The sequence below is a fragment of the Trifolium pratense genome, linkage group LG2, assembly GCF_020283565.1.
Source record: "Trifolium pratense cultivar HEN17-A07 linkage group LG2, ARS_RC_1.1, whole genome shotgun sequence".
NCBI lineage: Eukaryota > Viridiplantae > Streptophyta > Magnoliopsida > Fabales > Fabaceae > Trifolium > Trifolium pratense.
Window position 1 is genome coordinate 25479570 of NC_060060.1, and position 23069 is coordinate 25502638.

Here is a 23069-nt window from a genome sequence, read left to right on the forward strand (position 1 = left end):
TTTATTTTTTGATAGCAAAAGTTATATTAATTGGGCAAAGAAATGTATATAAAAACTAGAGGAAAGAATATATTAAGTATAAGAAGAATAATGTTAGCAACGCACTCTTTAACAAACACACTCCAACATACTTTCTTTTATTGGTTGAAATTCACATGGATCCCATAAAAAAATGTGGACCCATATAACTTTTATGGGACCCATATAAATTTTAACCAATAGAAAAGAGTGTGTTAAAGTGTGTTTATTAAAGAGTGTGTTGCTAGCATTCCTCGTATAAGAAATACTTGACCTAAATCACAAAAAACTAGAGGAAAGAATATCTCCTGTCACTATATGAAAAACAAATAAATGAAACAATCATAAAAATACAATTCATCATAAATGAAGAAAACAAGAAGTCATTCCTAACTTTCCATATTAACAACACCACCACATGCCAAAAAGTTAATAGACCCTTAAGCCACAACCCTCCGAGAAACAAAACATTTCCAACGACTGTTCTCTATGACTATGAGCAGCCATATAGGTTTGAGTTAACTACTCACCTTGTGAACGTACCATGGTCTATAGTGAAGTAAGTTTTACCATTGGATCAACTCTGGTCAACTTTACTATTTTATTTGTTCACTATAAAATTATTTAAGTTTTAGTTGTATCGAAAAATTTTGGTTGAAAAGGGAAAACTCATTTTACGTGTCCCACAAATTTTTGGATAAGGGTTAGTCGTCAATAATAATAATAAAAATAATAATAATAATAATAGAAACTTCATACTTACATGATCGTAAAATAAATATATATTCAAGTTTTAGTAGTGAAGGAGACAATTCTAGGTGTGGGAGGATGAGATGTTGGGGGAGGAGAGTGGATTTTCTACGTTGTAAAAAAAATTGAGGGAATAATGTATGGATCTAGATCATTGGATCAAAACATGTGATAATATTTTAATGAGAAAAAATTGAAGAAAAGTTATTCAATGGTTATGATGTAACAATTGAGGAAAATTGAGGAAAAAATAATTGAGAGGATCCTTTCTTAAGGGGGTGTCAAATTTTACTTCACAACTTTCTTCCGCGGACTCAATCTCCAGATTCGTGGCAATTACAGCCTAATCCTGTCAGAGTTCTCTAGTCCGGAGGGCTTATCAGATCTTGACTTCTCAACAGTATGGTCTCTTGGACACAGTTGAATATCTCATTTGGCACAAAAAAGTCCCCTTGAAATTGTCTATTTTTGCATGAAGATTGTTGAGAGATAGGTTCTCAATTAAAGTAAATTTGGCAATTCGAGGTATCATCACTCTAGGTACATATTTGGCTCTCTGTGCTTGGATTATTTGGAACAAAAGAAATCATATGTTATACAAAAATTCAAAAATGGCCTTACCTCAATTTCTGGATAAGGTTAAACTTTATTCTTACTTGTGGTTGAAGATAACAAATATCAATCTAGTTTCAAACTACATAGCCGGTGGTCGAACTTGTTTACTTGTTTGTGCATTGATTAACATTGTTTTCAGGTTGTTCTTTCGATTGTCGTATCTATAAACTGGTGTAGTTGTTTTTCAGTCATAATGTACTGAGAGAGCTAATTGGTTGATTAATATATTGTTAAAAAAAATTTAGTAGTGAAAAACTAAAAATTCAAGGAGTAGTACTAGGGCTAGTACTATAGGATAAACTTGTTTACTTTTTATTCGTTTTTCTATTTAAATTACTTTCAACTACTTTGAAAAAGAGCTAATATATATTCTCAATATCTTCCTTATAATAAATAGTACCTTTAGGTAATAACCATAACTACCAAAATTCAAGGACATATCAAATCATATCCTATCAAAACCTTACACAAAGAAGAGATAGAAGAAAGTTTTTGCAGAAAATAGTCAAAAAAAATATAAAAATTTATATTATTCTCTTTCATCTAATATATTCTGAAAAAGCAATGTTTATTTTGTCATCAAAATATATATAAAGTAATAAAATAATGGGTAGAGGAAAGGTAGAGCTGAAGAGAATTGAAAACAAAATAAATCGTCAAGTAACATTTGCAAAGAGAAGAAATGGGTTACTCAAGAAAGCTTATGAACTCTCTGTTCTTTGTGATGCTGAGGTTGCTCTTATTATTTTCTCCAACCGTGGAAAGCTCTATGAATTCTGCAGTGGTACTAGGTACATGAATCTTGATTTTGTTTTAAAAATTATGTTTTTTTTGTTGTTCTTTATTGTGTGTAAAATCTTTGTTACTTATTATTTTTGGGAATTTTTTTTATCTGGGTTTGCTTGGTTTTCTTTTTTGTTTAATGGGTTGTGTAAAGTTTGTATCTTGCTGTGAAAAATTTGTTCTTTGTCTTGATTTCATTTGGGTGATTTTCTGCATATTTTTCATCACGATTTTTATTTTTTTTTCTTATGTTCTGATTTTTAGGGTTTGATTTGATGATGGAATACCTAGATTGCAGTCACAATTTGTAAACTTTTTTTCTTCAAAATCTTATCTTGATTTGTTAAAGGGTTATCCATAATGAATTTTCTTAGATTATTTCTTATTGTTGAGTTTCATTTTATGGTTTGATACAATAATTTGTGAAATTAAACAGTATTTTATTGTTAAAACTAATCATCTAAAACAAAATCATTTCATTATATATATGCTTAATGAATATATGATTTTTCTACAATTTTTTTCATATTAGGTTTTTCTATACTTAATTAGTAATATTTCTCCCACTATTATTTTTTAATTTCTAAGTGATTTATCTCTCCCTTAAAAAGAAAGTGGAAATGGAATGAATTTTCCATTTTGAAATTAAAATTTGTATTTTAGTTTTTTTTTTATGGAAAATTAAAAATGGCAAAAAACTGTCTGGGGGTGGGAGGCTCTGGTATGGTTTCCTGATTTTGGTGCTGCAAAATTTTATAATGGTTGGAAATAAAAATAAAAATGTTTTAAACTTTTTTTTATATGAAATTTATTCCATTTTTTTTTTCTGTTTAAAAGTCGAATAAATAATTTTCCTAAGTGAGGTCGTGTCTTTGATGTTTTGTCGGTGTCGAGCATAATTATTTTTTATTCTTTTTTGTAGCAGATTGTTTTAATTCAAAGAAACATGTTTTTTTTAATAACGAAAAAAATCATGAAACGTGTTTGTTTCTTATCATTGATACCCTTGCGTTGTATGCACATGATTGGATAGAAATATACATTAGCCTGTCAAATGCAAAAATACAAAAGTTATACTGTATAACATATGCCGATTTTTTTGTCAAATAACTTTTAATAATTTGGTTGTTATAAATTTTACTGTTAAGATAAATAAGTGGATGTCTAAAGTTCATAGCTATGTTCCTGCCTATATAATGTGATATTTTTATCATCTAAATTAAGTTCACGGAGAAATATACAATACATTTATTAAATTGTTTATATTAATTATATTAAATAATTAATAAATTATGTAAAAAAAAATTAATAAATTAAAAACAAATGTTAATTTTGGCTTTTTTTTTGTCCTGTCCAAATTTCAATGTTGATTGTGTCTTTGTTCAATTCGTTAATTCATCTGCAGCTTACATCGAGTCTTTGTTTTAGGAACATATCGACCAAACACTGTGTTTTGTTTTTCTTTTTAGAGCAACAAATACTGTTTTATGAAAAGAATTCTGGCATTCTTTTGGTAGTAATTTATATATATTATTTATTTAAATTGTTATATTAATAATTCCAAGATTATTTTCAACCTTCGTTGATACGGAAATGGATTACATGTTGTTACTTCGACCGTCCAATCAACAATATATGCTTAAGATTAAAATTGTATTTAAATTATAATGATCAATCAGATCGTTGGTTGTTTTTGGACGGTTGAGATTGTCTGCTGCGTTTAATTGCGTGAAGCAGTTACAACATGCAATCCTGATCCGATTGATATTACCACCCTTCCTAAATATATGATTCATTTCACTAATTCACAAGAATTGATATTTTTATTCGAGTATTTATATAATATTACATAAACAAGTGTAGTCTAATTAGAGATATATTAGTAAAGAAATAACTAAGATATATTAGTAAGAAATAACTAATATAGTTGAAATTTTGAAAGGAGTATTATGAAAACCACAAAGAAATTTTGAAAGGAGTATTATGAAACCATAAAGAAACTAACATGGTATGACATAAGTATGGTAGATATTTTAGTTTCTTAACTATTTGATTTAAAGTTCGATGATGGATGCTTTGGAAAAACAAATATTGAGGAGATCAAGTTCTTAAAAGGATTTTAGTCTTGAGAATATATGTTAGTTTACGAAAACATAAAATGACAGTATTATTACTAAATGCTAGTTGGTTTAGTGGTGATTGACGCTGAACTTGGTGGGAGGACCGCTGTTCGATCCTCCGCAACTGCATTTGGAAGGGGATTGAAATCACTTGATGCCAGAACTCTGGACCACTAGGACCCCCTTCCCCTAGGAACCAGAGGGTGAAAACAAAAAAAAAATGACACTATTATTATTTTTTTGAAAATTTGGTATCCTGCCCTAGGACCGACCAATCTAAGGGGACCAATCTCACCGCCCACTTGCGGGAGGCCCATTTAAAGCCAGAGATTTTTTGTTTTGTATGGACTTAGTCCACCGAAATTAGCACCAGGGAGAATCGAACCTGAAACCTTGAGAGGAGCATACTCCAAGGACCCAAATCAACACCACTAAACCAACCCCAAGTGAGTTAATTCAAGAGTATTATATTTAATGACAAAGCTAGTAATTGAGAGATATTATATAATTGATACTTTATTGTTATTTAGTACTATTTGTGGTGAAATTTGATCAACCACTTGTTTCACTTGTGATTTCAAGCAAATACTAATGACAACTAAACTAAACTAAACTGTCCAGACAAATATAGATTTAACCTAGAACAAATCTAGAGTTTATGGGTAAAACAAATTCACATTATCAATCCAAAGAACAAAATAAAGACTTAATGAGTATATGAGCAAACACCAAAATTATTAATCAGGTTTGGTCCAAATTAACCTACATTTAAATGAGAGAGCAATTCTCCGATTCATTACAATGAATATTTATAAAAGCTACAAAAAATAAATTAGCTTCAAGATCTCAGGAAATGCAAACCTAATTTCTACTTTTTCGTTCAACCTCAATGATAATCACTTAAGAAAACAATAGAGAAAACTTATATCTTTTCTTCGACGAATCTTCTCTATCCAAATGTTTTTTTGAGACTTAGAGTTGTGTTTTGTTCCATCCTTTTGACCTTAGAGTTGTGTTTTGTTAGACACTTAGACTTATGGGGGAGTCTCAAATATCAGGAGAGATTGTTACATAGGAGTACTATGTTTTGCTAGAAAATTTTAATATGATCATTTTAACAAGTGTTCTATCATTATTTAAACTGATGTTAATTATATCATTATTTTAGCAGTAAAGAATAATTGTGTGATTTTTTACTTTTAAAAAATATTATTGCCAGTTATTAGAATTCTTAATAATTTAATGCATAGTTTTACCGTGGATCACTTGTGAAAGTGGTCTGCAATAATAGCCATATTTGGTAACATCATAGAGAATGACTTTAAACAAGACATTTTCACTAAAAAATATTACTATATAAGATAAGATGTATTTTTTCACTTATATAGTTCAACTTTTAACTTATTTAACTCATTAACACCCTATAGTAGCCACCCTCAGTCTCAGTAGACTTGTAGTTTTCTTTCCCTTTTCGCTTTGGAATTTCATATTTTGCCATTAAAAAGATTTACTCTTGCATAGAAAGGACATAAGTTCTTCTGTGTATATCTTGACTAGATGTTTTTGGACTAACATAACAAAGTAGTTTCCTTGTCACATTTAGGTTTTCTAGGATTAATGAAAAAGATTGAAAACCCTAGAAATTGAGGAAATTGACACAAGAGAATCAAATGAAATTGAGATAGAGATCTAAAACGGAAATGAAATTGTTCCAATAGAGCAAGAAAGAAAATGAAATGTATCTCAAATAGTGAGAACTTGATTTTGTCAAGAAAGTTAGAGAGGAAAAAAATGAACGAGAAAGGGAACAAGAAATTTAAGTTGAGAAAATAATTTTCTCAAAAACAAATCATTATTAATTGCTTGAGTCCAACTATTTGGTTCAATATTGTAGCTTTTGAAGGTCTTTTTTATTTGAATGTATTTTATGATTTGATTTATATGTGACCTTAATTGTTGTACCCTGTTAGATTTACTGAAAAGAAAAATGAGGGACGGGACAACAATTGTTGTACCCTGTTTGATTTGAAACTGATTATGGGACCGGATAAATTGGGTAACAAAAGACAGGACAAAAACAAGAATTTTTGTCCCTCACTGAACCACATCCACATGACAACTTTTTATTCACAATACAACTATAAAAATTACGAAAATATCCATTTTATTTTCGAATATAAAAATATTATCGCTTTATTTCTCTTAGGTACAATTTTATCCTGTCCTATATTATCTTGTTCAATCATGTATTATTCGGTCAAGTCGACCCAAATCTCTCCTATTTCCTTAATTATTTCTAGCAAATTAAGCTGATATTTAGCTATTTGGTTTTTAGCATGGCCAAAACACTCGAACGGTATCAAAGATGCAGTTATGGAGCCTTGGAACTACAGCATCAACCTGAAATTGAAACACAGGTATTCTTTTTTTTCTTATTTAGACTTTCAAGATGATAAATAAGGTAGAAAATATAATATTTTTTTTTGGTGATACCTATATAAAACGATTTTGAGTGAATGTAATTTTCAAAATGATTTATGAAATTCCATTCTCAAACTACTATTATAATAGACATAGTAATGACCATATACAAAAATTCAAATATTTTGCTGACATACTATCGATATATCATTTCCATGTACTTTTTTTCATAATTTGTACGTCTTGTTTCAGTATATAACTTGTTTTCTAACGTTTGGGTCTATGGAATTAAAAGCAGTACTATGAACAAACTTAATAAACCTTTTTATAAAAACTAGCGGGTCAGGCAGATACGTTCTGCCAGTCTCTAACTTATGTAAAAAAAAATTACGGTGAGTTTGTTCATAAAATATTTTTGCTTGCTAAAAAAATGTGTTTTGTGCATTGGTGAGTTTGTTAATAAAACTTTTTTGTTGCTACTAAAAAAAATTAAGGGTATTGTTGATATTATGAAAAGTTCACGCCAAAACTAACGTATTCTCTTTATATATATAGCATATAGTATATATATATATATTTCAAATATGAAGAATCTTTATTGTTTTATATTGTCTTTATTTTATTAAATAATTAAATTATAAAATAGCTTTCATCAAAATTCAATAATTTGAATTTTTTATTTTTTTTTGTTTACAATGAGCTGGGGATCGAACCCAGGACTTAAAACTTACTACCCAAATTTCTCATCAGTAGACCAAACCTAGTGCATAATATATATTAAGCTGGAGGCAATTTATTTTGGAAACATGGAAAAAAATCGCTCCAAAAATAAAATATATAATAAATAACCCTTATTAAAGGGTAGGTACTTTTTCCCAACAAAAGGAAATGACTAATCTAATTATATATGAAGAATTGGGAAATATTTTCTGAATATTATTTTAAAAGTAAAGTATGTATATCATCTGGTTAAAGAGATTATGATATATTTAATGAACTTAATTAACGAGCTAAATAAAACTGAATAAAATCTATAAAAATAATTATACAATCTAAAATTATATATACTATACTCTTTTAAACCGGTGAATGGATAAGCCACTAGGTTTGGTTTAATGGTGAGGGGTTTGAGTAGTATGCATGACATGAGGTTTTAGGTTCGATCCTCTTTGGCTCCATTGTAACCAAAATCGGTGAATGGATATTGTTAAAATGTGATGCACATTTTTAGAATTTTCTAGAATATATTAGTAACTTGTAGAATTTATAACTATTAGTTAATAAGTGATAATGTAAACTCGTAGAACTTTCTAGATTAGTTGAGTAGTTAGTGGAATAAGTAAGTGCTAGGACATATCATGAAAGATCTAGAATCAAGGACCTAGAATGTGTCATCCACACCTATAAATATGTAATCATTGTAACCATATCCAAGTGGAGAGCAATACAATATATTCTTGCTCTAAGTGATCCTCAGCCTACTTGCTACTATCTTCCAACAATCAACTAAGTCTTCTACACTATCAAACTACCACTACTACATTAACTACTAACAGTGACATCAGAGCTACCTTCGATCATACATTGGGCGTAGAAATTTCATTCATATATTTCCAACCAAACCCTCCTAATTATATCTACATCATTTCTAAATTTTCTCCTAACACATGACAAATATCTTTCAACCATCATCTATGATTATCCCTATTTTCAATGGTGAAAACGATGATTTTTGGAGCATTAAAATGAAGACGTTTTTTTTCTCTCAAGATTTATGGGACATTTTAGAGGAAAGATTTACTATTCCAGAAGACCTTTCAACTCTCAATGCTAATCCGATAAAAGAGTTGAAGGAAAATAAAAAAAAAGATTCAAAGGCGCTATTCTTTCTACAACAAGCGGTAGAAGATAGTATCTTTCCAAGAATAATGGGAGCTACAAGTGCCAAAGATGCGTGGGGAACATTGAAGGAGGAGTTTCAAGGAAGTGACAAGGTACATGCCATTAAACTTCAAACTCTAAGGCGTGAGTTTGAATTGATTCAAATGAAAGAGTCTGAGACATTAAAAGATTACTATACTAAAATAAAAGAATTAGTGAGTCAAATGAGATCATACGGGGATAATATTCTCGACAAAAAAACTGTTGAGAAAATTCTAATTTCCATTCCTCGTAAGTATGATGCAATCGTGACTACGATTGAGCAAACCAAGGATCTATCTACTTTATCTGTGACAGAATTAATAGCTCACTAGAAGCTTATGAGCAAAGATTGAGTAGGCATGATGACAATACAATTGAAAATGCCTTTCAATCAAAACTCAAATTACGGTCTCATGATGATAGAAGATATGGAAGAAAGAAAAATCAAGATGAGTATCCTCCATGTGGCATATGCAAGAGGATAAATCACGCCGAGAAATATTGTCGATGGCGCGGGAAAGAGTAATGTCAACATTGTAAGAAATTTGGACATGTGGAGAAAAATTGTTACAGCAAAAATAAGCATTAAGCAAATTTCGTTAAAGAGCATGAGTGTGAGAATGATCAACATGACTATGAGCAATATCTTTGCTATGCTACACAAGATTCCAATGATGAATTGAGCAGAAATTGGTACTTGGATAGTGGTTGCAACAATTATATGGCCAAAAACGAGAGTATCTTCAAGGATATTGATTACTTCGTCAAAGTAAAAGTTCGACTGAGAAATGACACTGTCGTATAATCTAAAGGCAAAGGCACTGTTATAACAGAGACTAAAAAAGGTACGAGATTCATCAAAGATATCTTGCTAGTTCCCAATCTCAAAGAAAATCTTTTGAATATTGGACAAATGATGGAGAAAGGCTATATTCTTAATTTTGAAGAAGACACATGTTTAATATATGACAATATTCACAAAAGACATGAGATAGCCAGAGTAAAAATGGACAAAAGGAATATAAGCTTTCCAATAAACTTCAAATATACTCCAATACGACAATTAGACATAGAGGATATGGAACACACAATAGCAAAACCAGGTACGCTACCTTCACCTTCACAACAAGAAATTTCTTCACCAGAATCTACTCCAACGCGGGTTAAATCACTGGAGGATATATATGAAAACTTTTCCATGCTTGATTCTAAGAGCTATCAAGTGGTGTCAAAACAACAACTGTGGACCAAAGGCAATAAAGAAAAAGTTCCAAGACTAAGAATAACTTTATTTGGACTCAAAAAAGATCATCGAGCATGGTACAATAGAATTGATCAATGTTTCATCGATCGAGGAATTGGATAGAAAAAAATTTGAGCAACTACGAACTATGCTTGGAGTTACCGAAATATGCATCAAGGAGGAGTGTTAAAATGTGATGCATATTTCTAGAATTTTCTAGAATATATTAGTAACTTGTAGAATTTATAACTATTAGTTAATAAGTGATGATGTAAACTTGTAGAACTTTCTAGATTACTTGAGTAGTTAGTGAAATAAGTAAGTACTAGGACATTTCATGAAAGATCTAGAATCAAGGACCTAGAATGTGCCATCCACACCTATTAATATATAATCATGGATCATTTGTAATTGTATCCAAGTGGAGAGCAATACAATATATTCTTGCTCTAAGTGATCCTCACACTACTTGGTATTATCTTTCAACTATCAACTAAGTCTTCTATAATACTATCAAACTATCACTACTACATCAACTACTAACAGATATATATCATTCCAAGTTGGCTAAATTGTTTGATTGGTAAATCCTTTGTAAACACATATGCTAGTTGATGCCTAGAAGAAATGTAAGTAGTAGTTATCAATCAACTATTAACTTCTTTTTGATGAAATGTTAGTCTATCTCAGATATGTTTTGTCCGATCATATTGAATGGGGTTATTAGCAATACTGATGGCCGATTATTGACGCAACAATTTCGTAGGACCTTCACACTTTATTTTTAAATCTTGTAGCACAAGTTTCATCCATAATTAATTACTCATAAATTCGTAGTATCATAACTTTAGATTCCGCATCAGCGCTTGATCGAGCAACTACATTTTTCATCTTATTCTTCCAAGAAACAAGGCTCGCGCACGGCGCACCAGAAGGTACAATAGCATGAAGTAGATCTTTTATCATTCATTGAACCTACATAATCAACATTTTTGCAAGCCTCTATTCTATAGTTAGACTTCCACCTCTTTTAAATAAGAGTCTTCTCCCTAGAGTAGCTTTGAGGTATTGTATAATTTGGCCTAGTATGTGCGAAGAAAATCAAGTTTCCAACTAGTCTCTATTACTTTTTTTGAACAACAGTCTCTATTACTTGATACTCATCCTTGTCAATTTTGACACTTTTCTCCTCAAATCGCATCGCAAAAGATGTGCTTGCAAAAGATCAAGTACATACTTTCTTTGAGAGATAAAAAATCCTTTCTTTGAATAAACCACATTGATTCGCAAGAAATACTTGAGTTGTCCAATGTTCATCATGTCAAACTTGGCAAATAAGCTCTTCTTAATCAGTCGTCTCTCAGATAAATCATCCGCTGTAACAATAATATCATCAACACCTAGGAAGCACCGACACTCCTCAGATTAGGCGTGTCCGTGTCGGACACGTGTCGGTGTCCGTATCCGACACCGACACTTATAATTACACTAAATTATGTCATTTTTCCAAATTTTTATCGGTGTCGACGTGTCAGTGTCCGTGTCGGGTGTCTGTGTCTGTGTCCGTGCTTCATAGATCAACACAAGCAAGAAGTACGGGCAATTTTCCTCGTGAATGTTTGAAGAACAAAGTGGGATCTCCTTGGCATTGCTCATAGCCCAAACACACCATTGCTTTTTTGTATCATCCAAATCATGCCCAAGGGGGGATTGCTTTAGTCCATATAAAAAGTTCTTCCATTGATACACCTTATTAGCTCCTCTAAGTCTGCATGCAAGAACACATTTTTAACATCAAACTGTTGCAATTCTCATCCGGAGTAAGCAGCACGAGATAATTAGATTTGAATAGTATTCATCTTTGCAATTGATGCAAATGTCTCCTCATAATAAATGACATACTAATAATAATATATAGTGTATATATGGACAGATTCGGGGAATCCGCGGGGACGGATGCTTCGTCCCCGATCCCCGCCCCATAGTGCATGCGGGGAGAATTTTGCCTCCATCCCTATCCCCACGGGGATAAAATCTTTGTTTTCGGAGCTCCAAACAGGGCAATTTCCGCGGGATCCGCTCCACCTGATGCAAATTCACAACCCTAGTGAAGTGAAGAGAGGTTTGTAGGGGAAAAATTATGGAGACCTTGGAGTGAAAAGTTTAAGGATAGGGTTGGTGTTTGTTCGTGGGAGAGGATTGTCTTTGGAAGAACGTTCTAGTGGCTAAATATATGGAGCGGGAATTATTTGAAATTTGAGATGGATAGGGGAATAAATGTTATCTTACATTCACGTTGGTAAGGTTAGGGGTAGTTGGCCACTTAAAATTCCACAGATTGTTCGCGATGTCAACTCAACACGATCTTTTTATCAACGAATTGGTTAATGGGATCAACGGAGTATAGGTTTGGGAGTTAGTTGGAGGAGGGATTTCTTTGTTTGGGAACAAGCTTTGTTTGTTATTAATATGTGCAACAAAATTAGCCAAATTCAAATCTCGCTTCATTTGAAGATACCTAGAATGGAAGTGGAGGAATGGGGATGATGGTGCTTTTTCGGTGAAACAAGCATATGTACATTTCAGTAGTAAAATTATTTCCACGTCTATCTACTCAATCTCAAGGAAAGCTTCAGGTATTAGATTCAACGTGGGACTCTTATGCCCCTTCAAAAGTTCTTAGCTTCTCTTGGAAGCTTCTTCTCCACCGACTGCCAACTCGGATGAATATATTTAGGAGGCGAATCTTTGATAACTTGGAGTTGTCTAGGTTTCATGGGTGTCCGTCGGAGTTGTAAATGGAAAAACATATCTTTTGTAAGTGTGATTTTGGTGGGGAGATTTGATATGTAATTTATAAGCGGATTGGTATAACAACGGTGCTTTGATTCCGTTGAATCTTTTCTTGCGTTTGGAGTCCTTTACATCATGCCTAGGTGGGAGAAAAGGAAAAAAGAGGCTCTTCTGATTTGAAACTCGACTATATGGTCTATTTAGGGGGAGAGAAATTGGCTTATTTCTCCTCAAAATCGCCATTGGTGGAAGAGGTGGCGAAAGAGGTGGCGAATACTATCAAACGGGGCCTCTTGGAGTTGGGTTTTAGCTAGAAAGTAGGGTAGGCTGTGCATTTTCTATGAATGGTCTAATTTCTCCGTTGGATTGTCTTCTTCGTTAATAGTGAGCTTTGATTGATTTTCTTCGTTAGAGTATCCGTTGTACTTTCTCCATTTATATCGGATAGAGTACCATGGTACTTTGCTCAATCTTTGCAGTTAATAAAATAAAAAAAATACTGCAGTACATATATTATTTCATTCCATTCAAATGCAATTTGTCAAAGTTCTAGAACATACTTATTTTGCTTTTCTTTTGGAAAACTCTAACATTCATTTATCACTATTCCCTTGGGCAGAGGCGTTATCAAGAATATCTGAAGCTAAAATCAAAAGTTGAGTCACTACAGCAAACACAAAGGTACAATGCTATATCTTATACAAGAGTGTAATTATGACTGATAGGTTGTATGAAGTTCTATGAAAATAAATAATATATCTTCACCTTTTAGGAACATTCTTGGAGAAGAATTGGAGCACTTAGATGTTATGGATCTGGAGCAGCTAGAACGCCAGTTAGACTCTTCTTTAAAGACAATCAGGTCAAACAAGGTATGCAAAAATTATTTGGCATTTGATCATGTTATAAAATACATTATTTTATATCTTGAATATTTTTTAAAATTATGTAGTAATAGAAAAAATGGAAAATGATAAAAAAATGGAGAGATCTCTACTCATCATACTCGACCATTGTTATGGTTGAGTGTTTCTTAGTTTCCGCTAGTTTCAACTTTCAACACTGAAGAATAATAATATTAATGATAGGATATCGAGGCATTTGTCTGATCGGAAGGAAACTTTGGGGTTAAAAAACAAATAAAAATTTCAACACTAATGTATCAAGTTTAAAGTTAAAACAAGATACAATAGTTTCTTACATTTGTTGTTTTCTTTTTACCTATTGAATCAGATGGCCTATAAAATCAACCAACATTTATTGATGCCCAATATCATACCTCTTAATTAATATCTTGGCTTTACATTTAAGTGTGATCACTACATAGTTTGTTAGTCTCATGTAGTGTGATGACACCATTGCACAATTGGCAACCACTACGCTGCGGTTGTCGCAGATGCAATATTGTGATGCGATTTATATTGTGATTTACGATCATTCCATAATTGTGGTCTAATGCATTTGCGGACATTGTCGCAACTGTAATATTACGGCCACATCACTTGATGATACAAAACCGGCTTGTAAGATGAGGACTGCCTCTAGTATATAAACACTTAATCAGACCATCTCGCAACCGATGTGGGACTCCTTAACACACCCCCTCATGCCCAGCACTACTAGACTTGGTGCGTGGATATAAATGGTAGGTGGCCCGATAGCGGAAATCTGATAACAGGTGGCCCAACGGATTGTGGAGAGGCTCTGATACCATGTCAGATAACCGATTATCACACAAGCTTTAAGCTATTAGGATAGAGCCACATAAATGATTTTATATTATTTTTAACAGAAACAATTAATAGATTGTTTTGCATAGGCATGACAATAAAACACATACCCGCGGGTACCCACCCAAACCATACCCGTTTTGACAGGGAAAACATGAGTTGACTGGGTTTGGGTTTTCCCCGATTTCAAAAGATGGGTTTGGGGCGGGTAATGGGTACATTGATACCCACCCCGAACCCGCCCCGCTTATACTAAAAATTAGATTTCACCTCTTTTAAATTAGAAACGCTTAAACAATCTCTTAAGTTACGTTCATATATTTATTTTTTATTTTAATTTGAGTATTAAACAAACCTTTTTCTCTATTATTTTTTTTTATTTAAAAAAATATTGTTGAGAGAAAATAATTTTGGACATTTAACTTTTTTTTTAATAAAAAAAATACTAAAATATAATCTAAATTCATATGGAAAGAGGCGTAATGGGGATACCCGAAACCCGATGGCGATACCCGATCCCCGTTGGGTATGAGTTTGGGGTTATAATTTTTATCCCCGCTCGAATTTGGGATGGGTTTGGGGAAACCCGAACTTTATGGGTTTGAGTTTGGAGATGGCAAAACCCGTCTCCGCCCCCGCCCCGCCCCATTGCCTTGCCTAGTTTTGCATGCTGATGTCAAACTTGAAACTACTTGCAATACTACCTTGAAACTTTACTAATACTAGCAAGTTTTCCAACACATGTTCTATGTTTCTTTGGAATTATAAATTTTATTCATTTTGTCAGAAAGAAAAACTTCAGATCTCCTGTGCATTAATTTTGGAGCCACCCCTTGTATGTTCTGTACCATGTTTAAAATAAAACTTGCAAATTCTATTCTATAAAATAATGAGACTAAATAGTTTATAAGGAAAGATGAAGTCCAGTTAGTTGGATATTTTGGGCCAACAACTCCCCAACTTCACCTTTCATTCAATAGCATTGGTGCTAAAAACTAAAAACTACAAAACTAAATAAAAATTTACCTAGGCCTTAAGATTCAACAACAAAAAGTAGTCACCCATTAACACTCACACGTCCCGGTTGAGGACAAATTTAGGGAAATGGATTTCCAGCTGCCGTAACCGCTTGTGACACAGTTACGGCTGTGGACCGTCCGATCTGAATCAACGGACAAGATCGATTTTCTGTTTTAACTGTATATTTAATCAGGACTATCCGATCTGAATCTAATGACCGAAATTGATTATTGTGAGAAACTGTGACAAATTCCCGCAATAGGAATCCTGGTCCAAAACTTAGAAGAAGAAAGATAGAATACCACTCTCCAAGTCACATGAGTTAAAAAATATTAAAAAAAAATCTAAATTTTTGTGTATCAAACCCGTTAACTTATGATGCACATTTCTAGACTTTTTTTAAATTATGATGCACATTTCTAAACCTAAATTTTTGTGTATCAAACCCGTTAAAGTTATAGAATCACTCTTACTTGTTAAGTAATACTGTACGTTTGTAGACCTTTTTAAGATACTTCAATAATTAATTAGTTTCACTCTTACTTGTTAAGTCTATCATGTACTTGTAGAACTTTATAGAAAAATAGTTACTAAACTTGTATCAGAAAATATCATGAAAGACTTAGAATTTAATATCTAGAATATTTCATTTACAACTATAAATAGGCAACCATGACTCATTTATAGGTGAATTCGAGTTGAGAACAATAAAATATATAGTTGCTCTAAGTGATTTTCACATTACTTACTACTATTATCCAACTATCAACCAAAATCTTTTACACTGTCTAACTACTGTTAGATAATAAAATAATAGTCTATGTTATTGGGCCTATTAGGTCTATTAGTTTAGAGTCCATTAGGTTTTATTATATATTCTCTCTAGTAACTCTTTTGTAATGTTAAGCTATTGGTATTCTATGAAACCCTAGCCGTCGTTTCTCTTTCTCTTTTCCTATTTGTATATCTCTTTGATTCTAACATGGTATCGAGAGCATGGTTTGATCCGCCTTGAACCGTTCGTCGTCGCTTCTATTGCTTGTGTTCTCAAAAGTTTGAGAATACTTTTTTGCTTTGTTGGGATTGGAATTAGTTGGTGTTTGTTTTGCTTTTGCGGCGTAGCAATCAAATTGTGAGGTAATCACCTTTAGTTATGTTGGATGAGAAACGGTTGAATTTGTCTTGTTTGCAACCTTATTGCTTGTTCTCTTTGGGATCCCATCTTTTAGTTTTGTTCTACTGGTTGAAAGTTGTGATGGCTTTGCATATGATTATATGAGTGGTACGTGATGAAGCGGCTTCGTTCATGATATGAGTTTTTGCAAGGGTCATCTTTGAAGAAAGATGGTGTGTGTTTCGGCATGAAATATAATTGGTTTGTTTGGTTTCAGTTGGTTTGGTTCTCTTTGATTGCACTTCTTCTGATTGTATTGCACTCCTCCCTGTTGCACTTCTTTTGCATTGCACTTCTCCCTCTATTGCACTTCTTCTGATTGCATTGCACTTCTCCCTCTATTGCACTTCTTCTGATTGCATTGCATTTCTCCCTCTATTGCACTTCTTCTGATTGCATTGCACTTCTCCCCCTATTGCACTTCTTCTGATTGCATTGCACTTCTCCCTATATTGCACTTCTCTTCTGATTGCATTGCACTTCTCCCTATTGATTCTTATGATTAGTTTAGTTTGAATTTGTTCGATTGATTTGGTTTATGGTTAGCTTGGACTGCATTGGATTGGATGTTGGATTAATTTGATTTGGTTCATGATTAGTTTAGTTTGAATTTGTTCGATTGATTTGGTTTATGGTTAGCTTGGACTGCATTGGATTGGATGTTGGATTAATTTGATTTGGTTCATGATTAGTTTAGTTTGAATTTGTTCGATTGATTTGGTTTATGGTTAGCTTGGACTGCATTGGATTGGATGTTGGATTAATTTGATTTGGTTCTCCCCTCTTTGATGGTAAATTGCTGCGTTGATCGTGATCTTAATTTGGTTGATTTGTTGTCAGGACTAATTTGTAACAAGCTTAAAGCTTAGTAAGCTTTAGCTTGAGGGGTGATGTTAGAAGTTTATTTTATTTGGTAGTTTATTTTATTTTCGTATTTTGTTTGACAAACTCATAATGCTTCTTGTTGATGCATCATGAGTTTGAGAGTAGGTGTTAGATAATAAAATAATAGTCTATGTTATTGGGCCTATTAGGTCTATTAGTTTAGAGTCCATTAGGTTTTATTATATATTCTCTCCAATAACCTTTTGTAATGTCAAGCAAGCTATTGGTATTCTAAATTTTTTTCATAGAATACCAATAGCTTGCTTGACATTACAAAAGGTTATTGGAGAGAATATATAATAAAACCTAATGGACTCTAAACTAATAGACCTAATAGGCCCAATAACATAGACTATTATTTTATTATCTAACAACTACATTCTAAACTAACATATTACTGTCTCAATTACTAACAAAAATCTATTAGGTTAAAGCATAGAAATATGTAGGAAAAATTTCTTACAGACATTTAAGTCTACTGGTATGACTTGAAGTAGTTGTTAAATGATTTGTCCACAAGTTTGCTTTTGAGGAAATATTCCATGCATAAAATATATTATGTTCTAAAGTTGCTATAAATTTTGGATAATGCTAACGAGTACTCCGAGCATTAGTTAAGCAACGCAAAAATAGTAAATTTTATATTAATTGAAAAAAGACATATTTTACATTTTTAAAAAATTTACTACACTGGTTCAAAAAAAAAATTACTACACAAATAGAAGACAATTTTACTACTTTTACTTCCGTAACTAGTACTCCAAAGACACTTGTTAGCATTTTCCAGTTTTTGATATCATAATATTATGCACTAGATTATGAAAACTTTATCTTTTCATTTATCTCCAGACACAGCATATGCTTAATCAACTTTCAGATTTGCAAAGAAAGGTAAACTTTGATTAGACTTTCTAAATATATTTTTTGTTAGGCTTAATTAGTAAAATGGTCCCTTAAAGATATTTTTGGTTTCACCTTGGTCCCTTAAAGAAAAAAAGGTCTGAATAGATCCCTTAAAGAAAAAAAAAGTCCGAATAGGTCCCTTAAAGACACATCCGTTAATCAGTTTGGTCCTATACGGATTTTTTTTTAGGGACCAAACTGATTGACGGAGATGTCTTTAAGAGACCTATTCGGACTTTTTTTTTTTTAAGGGACCTATTTGGACCTTTTTTTCTTTAAGGGACCAATCTGAAACCAAAAATATCTTTAAGGGACCATTTTACTAATTAAGCCTTTTTGTTATTATAAATAAGAGCATGTACTGATATTTTGAGATGCTACACTTTTTATGGACACACAGGAAGAGATGCTAATGGAAACAAATAATATCCTGAGGAACAAGGTATATAAAACAACCTATAATAAAGTATTTTTTTATACTTATACCTGCTTATAAAAAAATGTTTAGTTAGATATGATGCTGGTAGTTGAACCTGATCTTCAGACAGTCCATGTGGAAACTTCTTTAATTCATTTCGTTATTTATGGAAAAATATTACAAATATAAATCCATTAATTTTATATATAGTTAAAAATTATGCTAAACATATTAATACATAATATATTTGCCATCAAAAAAAAAATCTTGGTGAAATGAAATACTTACATTTTTTTATGTGTTTCAGTAGTTGAACTTCAACTAATTCTAGGGTATGTTTGAATTTTTTATTTGAACTTATCTACTAACATAAATTTTGTAAAAAATTTTAAAAGAATTTATGACTTAGAAAAATAACTTGTCAAATTCATACATAAACATTCATCATCATATGAAGTACTTGCACTATAAACTGCAAATATGCACTTGCCAATTTTTAAAACCTACATTCTTTAATAAAGAGCAGAGACTCCTAATTTGGACAGCTACAAATTTTAGCTACAGTCTACAGATTCCAATCAAAGCTAGAGATTCTTTTGTGAGAAGACTATTTACTATTTCATAGATTTTATTGAGAGAATGTTTTGCCTTTTATGACATGATTTACAAATCAGAGTATCTCTCTTTTTGACTTGATTCCAAGGGAGACTTCACATATTATAGTAGTATTTACATTCATAATATGTGGAACAATTTTTTTAATTATTTACAAATGCATTAATAATATTATTTGATTTTCAAACCACAGGAAATGATACATTTTTTAAAATTTTGAAAACACTGTTACTTTTACAAAGTTTTTTCATCAGAGAGAAACTAATCTCCCATTTACGTCGAACAAATTTTTTATTTTTCGGTCAAACTCTAAATTATAAAGCCCCTCTTTTCCGGTAAATTAGAGGATAAACAACAACAACAAAAAAAATTATTTCTTTTGTTAAATGGGAATCTCAACTCAAAAAAATTATGAAGTAAAATTTATAAGAAATTTATAGTATAAATTTGCTATAAATGAAATTCTTACTTGAAGAATTTTTTTGCCTCTTTTATGTATGAGAGTAATTGAGGAAAGGTATAAGGTCCAATTTTATCTTCATATTTTGAATTGTTTTGTTTATTGTACTATACTATTCTTTATTGCCTCCAATTTCATTTTCAGTGTGCCACCACATTTAGTTAAATTTAAATTTATAGTGTACATATATTTTGAATGGCAACATATATTATTAAGTGTACATATGAATTTTTGTATTTGGAAGTATGCATCTTCCTCATTTGATTAAATTTATAATGTCCTTGTGAATTTCATAGTTGGAGAATATTAATGAGACCCTTCAACCAACATGGGAATCTAGGGGGCAAAATGCACCCTATAGCAGCCACCCTCACCAATCAGAGGGATACAATGAGAAAGAACGTGGCAATAGTACATTGCAAATTGGGTAATGTTCTTCAACCTAGCTTATTGTAGACAAATATTTAGTAGATTATGTTTTTGGTGATACTAATTAAGGTATTATAGAGTTTTTTTTTTTTATCAGATATCAGGTAGCCTAGTGGCTAGAAATTTCATCCATAAAATGGATAAATGGGGTTTCTGGAGTTTTGACCCCTACCCCTACATATAAAATGCAATGTCCCTTCTAACTTTGCTAAGCTCATGGGGACTTAAAGTTTTAATTTATACATATTTTTATTTTAATCATTTAATATTGTTACGTTATTGTTTATATTTAATTATTTTAAAGTAAATTATTGTCAAAAAATTATTTTAAAATAAATTAGAATTTTATTTTAATTTTGCCTAAAGCTTTTTTTTAAGAAGCTGACTCTTCTTTCTTTTCTACAGCTATAATACTTCAGTGTTAAATAATGAATCAAGAGAAGCTGCAGGAACCTCATCTCAGAATGCTAATGAATTTATGCAAGGATGGATGAACTGAATTTATAAATCTTAGTTTAATAAATGATGCTTTTGTTGTGGCCTAGAAGAAAATTAGGCTATAACATATAAAACATGCCATGTGCTTTATATACCTAATAAGACATGTTTCTTTGAGGAATTTGTAAAAATCTTCCCAAATTCCATCCAATCTTGATTAATCATGTATAATTTGGTTCATTTGTACTTAATGACACATTTAAGTTTTTAAATAAGGGAAGCTATTAGACAAGGTATATAGCTATAGCATGGTTAGCATAACTCATTGTAAAATTTGCTTGTAAAAAAAGTTTTTAAATAAGGAAGTACCCTTTGATTGTATTTTTAGTTTTCTTTAACCACCTTTTCTATATCTAAAAACTCACCCATGAACTTGATATTATTTCTCATGGTCCAAATATTTACCATATCATTTTTTTTTCTTTACCTACAATGCTTCTTGATCAATAAGGAAATGCGACACTAGCTCCATATTAGACTGCAACTTTATGCCAAGTCAAAGTGAAAATTCTAAACCAGTTTTGTGTTACAATAATCTTGCAAGGTATAAAAAGGTGGTTGCATGATTCAGTTTCTGCAAAACATATTACACAAAAAGGATTAGCGAGATAATTTATTGTCCGTTTGTCTTTCAATTATGTGTAAGTTATATATAGACTATTGTGCAGACAAAATTATGATGTACAGGAATTGCCCCTCTTTTTTTATCAATTCTCTATCCAGTTTCTCCTTGATGAAGTGTGATCGGTTTATATCTATGTGATTTGTCTTATCATGTTGAATAGGAGAATGAGCAATGGCGACATTTAGCATGCACAACATTCAAGTGGTGTATGGTGTACAAAGTATTAATAATATTATAATAAATACAAATTTTACAAATATATAGCATTAATTAGTTTTATCGAAAGAAGGCTATTATAGACAAAATATAACCTTAAATTATGAAAACGATAAATAATTTGAAACATTTTTTTAAAAAACGACAAATAAAAAAGAACGGAGTATTTTTTTCGTTTGTATATTTAACAACAATGAAAACCATGATTATATCCTATTCTTTTTTTATCTCTATAAGTATCACGAATTTAATTTTTAGTTCCTATAAAAAATTTCAACGACTTTTGGTCCCCAAACTATTTCAACGACTTTTATAGAATTGTTTTTTATTCATATTTATAATATTATAAAAACCTCCCTCCCAAAAATTTATATTTAATTCATCATTTGTTAAAAAAATTTGAAATTTTGCAAAAGATATTTTTAAAGAGTTTAATTGATATGCACTGACGGTGTAAAATAGTTTTACACGATCGTCCAATAAATAACCACCATTTTGCCATGTCATATCAAGAAAGTGGGGTGAAATGGGGTGATGTGGCGGAAAACATGGTTGATATTGATTGACGGTGTAAAATTATTTTACACCGTCGATGTATTTAAATTAAATCCATTTTTAAAATGTCCTAAACATGACTGCGGAACAAAAAAATTCAAAATTTCGAATGATATACAATAGTCAACTGAAAAGCGGGGACCAAAATGGTGGCAAAAAATATTTGAAAGACCAAAACTCGCTAAAAAATTTTATAAGGTCTAAAAATGAAATTTTTAAATATTTATAGGGACTAGAAACATATTTAACTCTTAAAAAAATAGTTTTCCCATGTTATTCAATTCACAATGTCAGCACAACAAAACTAAAAAAATTCATCAAATGGGGTTGTGTGGTATATGGGCTTGGAAACTTATCGGAAGCTACATTCCGAAGTTCAACATTTTCGGTTAGTAAGTTCCGAAACATGTAAAAAATTTTAAAAAAAATAATTAGGAAATTACGTTTCGAAGCCATGTTTTTTAGGTGAGAGTATGCTCAGCAAGCTAAGCTTACCCAGCCATTGGCTTATTTAACATGCATTCGGAATTTATGTTATGAAGCTATCATGATATTTTGGATTCTAAGTTTCGAAACCCTAATGAAGGGCAATATGGTCCAGAAGGAGGGCCTGGGAGTAGGGTCGTCCTCGAGATTTTGAATACCATGAATAAACTATGAATTTGATGCTTTGTTTTTTAGGGGTAGTGGTAGATAAAAAAAAGGGAACTATGGAGGTAGTGTAAGAGTTCAATTGATTTTTTTTCCCCTCAGAATATTAATAGTCCAAATGTCCAATTGGTTTTCACTAATTTTAGGTTTTCTATTTTTATAGTGGATCACATTTATTTGGGGAATGTTTTTTTTGGGAATGTTTTTTTTGTACAAAGAGAGAA

General features: G+C 31.5%; 1 protein-coding gene across 1 annotated transcript; it reads left to right on the plus strand.

The window, feature by feature from the left end:
* Positions 1-1724: 1724 nt before the first annotated feature.
* On the plus strand, positions 1725-20830 carry LOC123911545 (agamous-like MADS-box protein MADS2). The gene is made up of 8 exons (XM_045962982.1): positions 1725-2174; positions 6622-6703; positions 13286-13347; positions 13439-13538; positions 18325-18366; positions 18779-18820; positions 20168-20298; positions 20706-20830. The coding sequence occupies exons 1-8, from the start codon at positions 1990-1992 to the stop codon at positions 20797-20799; spliced, it is 738 nt and encodes a 245-aa protein (XP_045818938.1). The 5' UTR covers positions 1725-1989; the 3' UTR covers positions 20800-20830.
* The last annotated feature ends 2239 nt before the right edge of the window (positions 20831-23069 follow it).